General features: G+C 39.2%; 1 protein-coding gene across 1 annotated transcript; it reads right to left on the bottom strand.

Moving 5' to 3' along the window:
• Positions 1-6,220: 6,220 nt before the first annotated feature.
• Positions 6,221-10,059, bottom strand: LOC132171798 (uncharacterized). Its single transcript, XM_059583202.1, has 4 exons — positions 8,770-10,059; positions 8,344-8,540; positions 6,887-8,097; positions 6,221-6,783 (listed from the first exon to the last, which is right to left on the bottom strand). The coding sequence occupies exons 1-4, from the start codon at positions 10,057-10,059 to the stop codon at positions 6,221-6,223; spliced, it is 3,261 nt and encodes a 1,086-aa protein (XP_059439185.1).
• Between the last annotated feature and the right edge of the window lie 494 nt (positions 10,060-10,553).

Genomic DNA, 10,553 nt, shown 5'->3' with positions numbered 1-10,553 from the left:
TACCACCCCAAGTCTTGCTTTTCTCTTTCTAGAGGCACTACAGAGAAAAGAAGAAAACCCTAGAGGGAAAGAAAAAAAAAAGTTTAGAACAATGATAAATCTCCCTTGAATCAAAGAAACTGTAGCTTCTTTTGAACCAATAATTGCGGTCGTTAATCTAATAAAAAGATTTGAATTGCTCCATTAAGGAACCTAGAAGCACCTTGCTTTGTGCTTGGCTTCCAACTTTTGACCTTTGAAGTATATATAATCACTTTATTACAGTCAAAAGAGAGCATCTTAATTCTTAAAGAGTTCTCCTTTTTGGTCATTAGATGAGAACTATTTTTTAAAACTTAAAAATAACAAAAGGAAAACAATCCAATACCAACTATTTTTCTGGCACCAACATATAAACCCCACAGAATCCACCCATCTACGACAACCGCCTTCATTGGAGTCATCCTCTGGTACCCATATCCATTATCTAAGTTCTACATTCAAGATTAATTAAGAAAACATGAAATTTTGAGAAGGCACCTGCACTTACAGAAACACACTGCAAAAAGCATGCAATTGAAAAATGTGGATTACAGATCAGAACTGAACAACAATGGTGTCAATCCATCAAAGTCTCAAGGCCAAGAACTCTTTCTACTTTCAATTTTGGAAGGGCAAATTCCCTAACATGCTGCCAATTTATGGAAATGCTAAGAAACCAAATGGAACAGTCTCAAAATTGCTGTCATATAGTAATGATTCCACAAAAGAAAATTTCATTTATTGTATTGTCCTTTTTCTTACAGTGAACAAGGGATGAACCCAGCCCCCTAAAAACCCTACAGTTACAACTTCACATTGTACAGATTACACCACAAAATGCATTAAAAAGGATGGAAAAAACCATCATCACAAACTCAGATTTAAGCAGTGAGAGGAGGGGAATTTTTTAGGAGGCAGCTTTGCACCTTGGAATAACCGAATGTGCAACCCGAATCTCTTTAATTGAATAAATAATTCTCAGGGGCGCCAAATGCTCGAGAATCACCATGTTGGCAAAATCATAACATCCAAAGAATGTATTGTAAAACGACGAACAGATTTTATCGGTTTTGAAGTCCTTCAATAGCCTTTTTCCACTGCCATGCTCTTTGTTTTGCATCGTCAAATGACATCTCCTTTTTTGGCTGAACAATACATAAGCTTGAATCAGAAAAGAGTAAAAAAGTGCAACAGAAGGATTAAAAGTAAAATCTTGGAACTGGTGGCCTAGCATGACGTTCATGGAGCCCACGGGCATACCCAGTTACTTAGCGTGAGGGGTGGAGACGATTAGTTGTGGAGTTTGCCCACTTGGTCTAATAGATACGGGATATTTTGGAGATTTTCTTAATAAGTCCATACAAATAGAGTTTAGGGTTTTTTTATATATATGTGTGATGTAACTCTGAATCATTAAGAGTAAAAATACAGCTGCTTCTCTGTGAACGTAAGCAAATTGCCGAACTATGTAAATCTGTGTGTCGACTCTCTCTCTTTTCGATTTTATATTATTTATCAATTATTGTGCACGGTAACAACATAAAACAATTTTACATTTTTTTAATTCAAATTCTATCCTCAAACATAGATCTCTTGTCAGAATATGCGTCTCTGTTGTTGTTACCTCATGGAGGATAATTAATTAAAAAAGACTTGATAGATTTTTTATATAAATAAAGATGCCTTCTCCTCATAAAAGCAACTGGACACCATCAGTTATGTTGATTCTGGTGTTATTTGGACTTGCTGGTTCACTAATAGTATAAGGATGAAATTCAGCCAGTAAAACGCATCACCATGCAGAGGAAAGGACCTTCCACTTTCCAGGAAAAACAAAATGGCAGATAAGTGGTATCGTTCTCTACAGTTCTCATTAAAGATCAATATGGCCTCTACTAGTCTGGCCTCACTTTTTTTATCCTGGCAGAATATCTTTCTTCTTAAAACACATATGGACAAAATGATTAGGATAAACAGCATTTTCTGACCCTCAACTATAAGTAACATTGGCATTTGATTAATAATTGATGATGTAGAAAATGAATTTGGTTGTTAATCACGTTTCACTAATAGATATTGACAATTTAATATAGCATCTGAGCAACCTTGGCTAGTTCTCACCTGTTTGCCTCTGCCATCTCTCTCATTAGGTGGGATAGTAAGTAATACTCTATCGCTGTAAGAGATTGAGGAAGTGAGACGTTTTATCCAAGCATATTGCACATACCCCATTATGCTTTCATATGCATTTCCCTCCTAACTCAGAAACCCAAATGAATAAAAGAAGCAATAGCTCAAAAATGATAAAGCAAATAAAAATGGTTTTAAGAACACAAGCAGTTCAATCCAAATAAACAGTTAGACTCGACATACAACGCAAAAATGAAAGGATCCCCTCCAAATGAGACATCTACTAAAGTGAAAATCACTCGCCTATATATGTGTATGAAAAACTGATTGTGCTGTTAGGAGCTCCAACATAGCCAAAAATAAACCAACTGGTATATGGGAAGCCCTAGTATTTGATGTATGCTTATAAGCATTAACATCAACCTATCGTCTTACCCAAGGTGATCAGCATATAGAAGTTTGAGGAAAAATGATAGTATCATGTTTAGGAACATTTTCCACTTCATTAGTTGAATTAATTGTGAGAAATATCCAGTCAAATTGGAGTATAAACTGAAACGCATCCCTAAAATCATGCAAATCAAAACTCCAAGGGCTGAGCCAATATAATGTATCACTGTTCTTTTATTTCAAACTGAGCTAATTAACCAACAACAGGCATTGATATTCAGAATGGAATTATTCTAATGCCAAACCTTTTAGTTGATTATTTGTAGATAAAGTGACATCTGGGAAGCTTATATATGTAACAAAGAATTGAATCAAAATGAATACCTTTGCAGCAAGGTAGTTATAGGAGTGTTGTTGCCAGATTGGATCTTCTGCACAATATTTGCAGAAGATACAATATAATGGACTTCAATTTTGAGAGAGTAGTGAATGAAGAGGAGGAGGTTGTTGTTGGCGTTGGGCTTTCTAGTGCTACCATATTCATCATCATTGTCCGCGGCTTCGAGCTAGCATTCCACAGCTCCAACTCTTCTTCAAGATGTGGAAACATTGGCATGGAAGTCAACATAGGGCAGTTATTGATCGCTAATTTTGAAAGTCTAGGAAAGGAAGGGAGTAAGAGATGCTTGGTTATTTCAACAGAATTATGACTATCACTCTTAGGGCTGCAAATGAGCCAGCCGGCTCGTGAGCCCCCTCGATACCCGTTCGGTTAAACCAAACTTGAAATTGAGCTCGATACTGTTCAACCCGACTCGTTATTGTACAAGCTCGCTCGATTAACAAATGACACATACCCGGCTCGCCCAACTAAACTTGGCGGGGGCTTGTGAGCTTAACCCGTTTAAGGCTCGACTAGCCTGACTCGTTTGGGGCTCATGAGCTCGACCTAGATAACGATTGAATATATATAGGTTAATTAATATTTATATCTATATTATCATACTTCATTACTTCTTATTTATTTATTTGATATGTCCCCACAAGAGAGGGAAAACATTGTATATTATATGAATATAACTAAATAATACCATATAATTATCAATATGATTTACATATTATCATTATATACGTCACATTGTGATTCGTGAAATCTCAAATTAAGCTATTAGTATAATAATATTAAAAATTATAATCAACAATGTGTTTGTTTAGAATAATCATAATTAAATATAATCATAAATATTACCAATTTAATTATGGTTAATACTTAATACTCTTAATGAAGGCCTCCAATTATAGTATGATATTAATAATATACACAAGACATGGAGTGCCGCACAGGTAGGGTAAACTCGGGTTTGGCGAGGAGGGATGGCCGTTGGCTACCTCCCTTCTCCCCTCGCCCTCTCCGGAGCTAGCCTATTTACTTGATGTCCCTATCTCCGTTGCCTCCTCCCTCCCTCCTTCTTCGGCTTGTGTGGTTTTTCCTCCTTCTCTTCTACCCCTTTCTCTTTTTTGTCCCATTCTCTGGCATTTTGCCCTTCTCCTTTTGCCGTTGTGCCCGCCTTGCCTTTCTCCACTATGCCGCCTTTTCCCACCGCCTTCAGTCTCTACAACATCTTTTCTGGGTTGAGCTTGGATTTAGATCGTTTTGTCTTTGCTCGATCTCCATCTTCCGTCTAATCCCCTCGACGTGTGCCCCGCCATCTTGCTCTCTGGATCCGTCCGTGTCCATCCCACCTCTTAATCCGGATCCGTCGTTCCAACTGTGGTTTGTTTCTGTTTTGTTTTGTGGTTTTTTCCCTTTCTTGTTTTTGCTTGTTATTTGCCCTTTTTTTCCCAATGTGTTTGTTTTTTGCTTGTTTGGCACACTTTGGGGGTGGCGCTCATGGGGATTCACTCAAACTCTCCCCCTTGTGCTTTGATTGCACCGCCAATCTTCTTCTCGCCCGCTTTGCTGCCTACCGTCTGCTGTTGGGTCTTTTCATGAGTCCTCATGTGATGAGCTTCCAACGCCACCTTTCGTGTCAGTTTTCGGCCAGCATGAGATCAACTTCCTTCCGTCAGCTGTCATCCGCTTTGTGTGCTTTTCTTGTTGTTTTTTCCTGTACTGTTAGCTTTTTTTTGTTGTATTTCAGTTGTTCCCTATATTTGTTCTTTACTTTCCTGTTTTATTTCCCTATATGTTTTTTATTTTCTGTTTTTGCTTGTAATAAGGCTCTGTTCTCTCTCTTTGTTCTGCCCGTTTGTATCTTGATGTTTCTGAGGGATATTTGCTTGAGTCCAGACTCTCGGGTCATGGATGTGAACGATATCCTAGCTTTCGGGTCGAGGAAGAAGAGTTTCAGCTTGGGGGTTCTTTGCTCTCAAAGCTGAGGAATAAGCGTCGTCTATGCATTGGTTTGTGTTTGTTTGGTGCAGATCTGTGGTTAAACCTGTTGAATAGTCATGGGTTAATGGATGATATGGTCTTTGATTGGACTTGATTGGTTGATTGTAACTTTAGCTTCGGCTATAATTTACATTAGAGCTTTTTGCTTTGTTTGTAAGCTCTTACTCGCAACTTTTTATCAATGAATGAATATAAAATGTTTTTCCTTTAAAAAAAAAAAATAATAATAATAATAATATACACAAGACACGAAAAAAGTTGTCTCCACTGTCATAAATAGGGGGTTGACATCTTTAATTATGATTATGTTTAATAGACCCAAAACTTCTTGAAATTGATAGCATTAGACGGTAATTAATTCAATAGCATTATGTTTATTTTAATTTGATAGCATTAAACAGATTGCAAGATTTGTGTTACTGCTTATAATTGACGCATTGTAAGATTATTCTTGTAGTTGTTTCTTCTAGAGTTCCCACTTGATTTTCAATTGAATATATTTTTTTTTTGCTAAAATTGCATGAGACTTTCTTAAAAAGATAGTATTAAAAATTAACATTATTTAATTCATAGCATTAAACCATTAAAAATCAATATTAATAATATGCTATCTCCATATCTTCTCCAACCTTACATTTTTTAAAGTCTCATAGTTCACGATGGAAAAAGAAAAACTAATAAATGATCGGAAGATGGAAAGTCTCATTTCTTTTTTCAATTTCATCATTTTCCAAGTACTCATGGTTCAAGTTCTTAAAATCATTCCATAAATGATCAATGATTAATAAATTATAATTGCCAAAAACTCACTCAGCCACTTGCATTAATTTTTTTATTTGAATATTGAATGAATTATTGGATTTTCATAATGGGGAGTATAACTAATTATTCACATAGTATAAACGTTAGATCAACATCCACTTGTTGGCCACCTCTGCTTTAAATAATTAACGATGAGCTCCTTCTATGATCGAACGATCTTTATTGAATAATGTAATTGGTGATAGTAATAAACGTTTAGGATCATATGTTGCACCGATTTAAGATATATATGGCCATACTGGATAATAATTTCGAGAGAAACTTTTTTTTTTTTTTTTGAGAAAGACCTTTCAAGGCTCTATTAATCAATCAATCAAGAAGTTACAGATTGCTCTTTTTGGATGATCTCCGAGATACAATCAGGGATTTCTCCCAACCATTCCTTTTCTATACCCACATTCACCGCCATTTTGCAATATGGTGAGCGGCAAAATTGGCGTTACGATTTACATATTTAATTTCCTAAATATTAAACCCATTGAGTAGATTCCTTGCTTCATCTACTAGATGTCCCGTCCTACTCCAGTTTTCCTCCCTTGAGTTCAAAGCATCCACCACATTTTTAGCATCTCCTTCCATATGTATATTAAGCATACCCTGTGCCATACAGAATTTCAAAGCGTGAATGGCTGCCATTGTCTCTGCAGCAGCGGGGTCAAAGCTTCCTTGTTTAAGGCTACATTTGACAGCCCTTACACACCCTTCATGATCCCGTATGACCACACCCATCCCCATCCTACCCCCTGTGAGATTTAATGCAGCATCCCAGTTTACCTTCAGGCAACCAGTAGGAGGTGCTTTCCATTTTTCCACGTCCATGCTCCCCGTTGGCTCCCCTTCATGATACTCTCTGCCCATGGCCTTACCAAAATCAGCCACACCATTTACAACCCTCTGGACCAGCATGTTGGGGTGAATAAAAACTCCTTCATGAAGCAGCATATTCCTCCTCAGCCATAATTGACGTGACAAACCAGCAAACAGTTTTATATCCTCCTCCCTACCACGAAGCAAGACCTCCTCTACTATATTAAAAAAACTGGGACCCATCAAAGTACTTCTGGAATTTTTTGCAGCTAGCCCCCCAAGCATCCTTGGCGGAAGGACACGCCCATAAAATATGAAAACTCGTCTCCGGCTCCAGTCCATAAACCGGGCACCACGAATCAGCCACAATTTTTCTTCTCATCAAATTCTCTTTAGTTGGTAGGATGTCATGGCAAGCCCTCCAGAGAAAAACCTTCTCTACATTTGGAACCTTTAATTTCCAAATCATTTTCCACACCTCACTTCGATACATCCCCGTAGAACATTCAGCCTTACTCCTATCCTCCAACTCTTTTGCCAAGTGATAGGCGCTCTTTACCGAAAAAAGACCATTTTTAGTTTCACCCCATATTAACTTGTCAGCTTGAGGAGTGCTATTTAATGGGATCGATTGAATGGCTCTTACTTCCTCTTCTCTGAAAAATGTATTGAGAATGTTGACATCCCACACACCCATCTCTTTGTTAATTAAATCACTCACCTTGGCCTCGGCAAAAACCTGGTTTTGAAGGGATTGGAATAAAATCCTATTCGGATTTGATAACCATCGCTCCCCCCAAATCCTTGCTATATCTCCATCTCCTATCCTCCACATTAAGCCTTCTTTTAAGAGTTCCTTTGAACTTAAAATGCTCCTCCAAACATACGAGGGCTTAGATCCCATGCTTGCATCCAAAGCCTCACAATTTGGGAAATATTTTGCCTTCATGATTCTTGCAACCAAACTATCCGGCGTTTTCCATAAACGCCAATATTGTTTAGCCAAGAGAGCCTTATTAAAACATGAGAACTCTCGGAAGCCCATTCCACCCTTCTCTTTAATAGACCCCAAACGCCCCCAACTCATCCAGTGAATCCGTGAATCATTGCTTTTATGACCCCACCAAAACTTCTGCATAAGGGAGTTGATATTACCACACAAAGCTTTTGGGAGCATGAACACCCTCATGCTATAAGTCGGGATCGCTTGCACTACCGCCTTCAGTAAAATCTCTTTTCCCGCCTGTGACAAAAACTTTAGCTTCCAATCTTGCAATCTCTTTGCAACCCGGTCAATTATAGTTCTAAACTCCTTTGTCCGGGACTTTCCCACCACCGCCGGAAGCCCAAGATAGGAGTCATACCGTTGTGTCTCCGGAATTGCAGCAAGCCTTAGGATAGCTTCCTTCTCATCATTCGATGTATTTCGACTAAAGAAGATCGCCATTTTGTTTGTATTTAGCTTTTGGCCCGAAGCATCTTCATAAAGCTGCAAAATGCCATTCATCCGATTCCATTGATTAGGGTTAGCACTGCAAAACAACAAACTATCGTCAGCAAAAAAGAAATGGTTCAATCGAGGCCCCTTCTTAGAGGTAGGGACACCTCTCATCGTTCCATCCCGATCAGCTCGTGACAACAGTGTGCTAAGAGCTTCGGCACAAATTAGAAACAAATATGGCGATATTGGGTCTCCTTATCTAATACCCCGAGTAGGCATGATTTGACCCATAGGAATCCCATTAACTAGGACAGAAAATTGGGCCGTGCAAACGCACATCATAATAAGATTTATCCATCGCTCCGCAAACCCCATCCTCCTCATCACCGCCTCCAAAAAATTCCACTCAACTCTGTCGTATGCCTTACTCATATCAAGCTTTACCGCCATGAAACCCGATTTATCATACATTCGAGAATGCATAGTACGTAGAGTTTCATACGCAGCAATTATGTTATCCGTAATTAAACGCCCCTGAATGAAAGCGCTTTGATACGGAGATATGATGACATGCAACACCTCTTTTTAGCCTATTTGCCAACACTTTTGAAATCAACTTATATAAAACATTACAAAGACTAATAGGGCGATAATCAGTCACCCCCCCAGGGTTCTTTGATTTAGGAATAAGAGCTATATAAGTGGAATTTAGATCTTTATTCATAATTCCGGAATTTAAAGAAAATAAGACAGCTTTGCAAACCTCCGGTCCGACAATGGCCCAGTTCTTTTGAAAAAAACAGGCATTAAAACCATCCGGCCCAGGGGCTTTTAAAGGCGCCATTTGATGAATGGCTGTTTCCACATCCTCTTCCATGAAAGGTCTTAACAATCTCTCATTCATTTCGTCAGAAATTCTTCTTTCCATAAACTCCAAACACTCCTCCATTCTCCTAGGCTGTCCGGTGGAGAATAATGTAGTGAAATACTCCACGAAGGCCTTGCCAATATCTTCTTGTGACTCTCTCGGATTCCCTTCCATATCATGAACCAGCCGGATTTTGTTGGAATTCCGCCTCTGGTTGGCGCTCGCATGAAAAAACTTTGTATTTTTATCTCCATTCCGTAGCCACTCCACCCTTGATCGTTGCTGCCAATGGACTTCCTCCTGTTCCATGTGGTTATGAATTTTCTCCTTTAGTCGGTCAATTCCCACCTTCTCATAAGGTCCCTCCTGAGCTTGTAATTCAATCAATTGATGGCACAAATTTTTTATGTCATTCTCTGGTCCCTTATTTCTTTGCTGCCATTTATTTAACTCCACCTGGCAGCGTCCCATTTTGCACTGTAGCTCATCCCAGCTTCCTTCCCAACCTTCATTTGCCCTCCATGCATATTTGACCACATCTGAATATGCTCTATCTAACACCCAATGTGCCTCATGCTTGAATCTTCTACGTTTTCTGCCCAGTTGCTGCTCTTCATGCAACATAACAAAGATTGGTAAATGGTCTGAATTTACAGCTCCCTCCACCAAAACATCAGCTTTAGGAAATAGACCACACCACCCATCATTTGCTACTACTCTATCCAATCTTTCTTGAATAAAATCCTCTCCATCTCTACCATTGTTCCAAGTGAATTTTGGCCCACGGAATCCCAAATCCATCAACTCACAAAATGCTAGCGTAGCTTGAAAATCCTCCATTAATCTTCGATTCCTCACATTCCCTCCTCGCTTCTCAGATTGATACAAAATTTCATTGAAGTCACCCATGCACACCCAAGGCAAGGGGTCCAAAGAAGTAAGAAATCGTAAAAGACCCCAAGCCTCCTTTCTTTTTTCCGCCTCCGGATGCCCGTAAAAGCCCGTAAATTTCCATTGTCTTCCATCCGGGCTGTGACATATGCTTGCGTTAATGTGTCGACAACTAAAATTCTGAATCTCCACTCCTATTTCGTCCTTCCATAATAATGCCAAACCCCCTCTTTTTCCCACACAATCAACCACAAGCATATTTGAAAACCCAAATTTGCATCTAACCCTTTCCATTTTATTTTTCCTACTTTTGGTTTCCATGAGGAAAACCAAAAGAGGCTTCTTTGTCTTCACCAACTGGCAAAGGTCACGAACTGCCCGAGGGTTCCCAAGCCCTCAGCAGTTCCAGCTCATGATGCTCATTGCGGTCGGCGGGGCTGTTCAACAGCCACCGCCACTCCCGATCCATACTTCGTGCCGTCTACACTTGCTACACCTCTCTTACCCCTTAAAGACCCACTATCTTTTTTAGGTTTTTCAACTTGGCTTCTCCCTTTCTTACCCAGCCCCGTTCCTGATCCACTATTTCCTTCTTTTTTTCATTTTCCAAGATGCTCAAGATTATAGACTGTATTGGGTAGAGGCTGATCTGCACGGGCCCTCCATTTCCAAGTGAAGACAGCCTGCCCATTTGTCCCATCATCTACTACTGCCCCTCCAGAGATAGACGTGTATGCCAAATTTTTTTCCACATCAGCAATGGTGGGCCCAGGACAATATTTTTCAAA

This window comes from Corylus avellana, chromosome ca1, assembly GCF_901000735.1.
Source record: "Corylus avellana chromosome ca1, CavTom2PMs-1.0".
NCBI classification, from domain to species: domain Eukaryota; kingdom Viridiplantae; phylum Streptophyta; class Magnoliopsida; order Fagales; family Betulaceae; genus Corylus; species Corylus avellana.
Note: the sequence above shows the minus strand (reverse complement) of the source record. Positions and strands in the feature narration are given on the sequence as shown.

Bases quoted from the DNA above. Each gene is read 5' to 3' on its own strand.
- LOC132171798 (XM_059583202.1), bottom strand. From the start codon at position 10,059: ATGGAAAGGGTTAGATGCAAATTTGGGTTTTCAAATATGCTTGTGGTT. The intron at 8,098-8,343 runs GTGCGTTTGCAC...GTTGTTTTGCAG, and splicing joins TGGATAAATCTTATTATGAT to TGCTAACCCTAATCAATGGA. The intron at 6,784-6,886 runs GTTTTCATATTT...TTTTTAATATAG, and splicing joins TGGACTGGAGCCGGAGACGA to TAGAGGAGGTCTTGCTTCGT.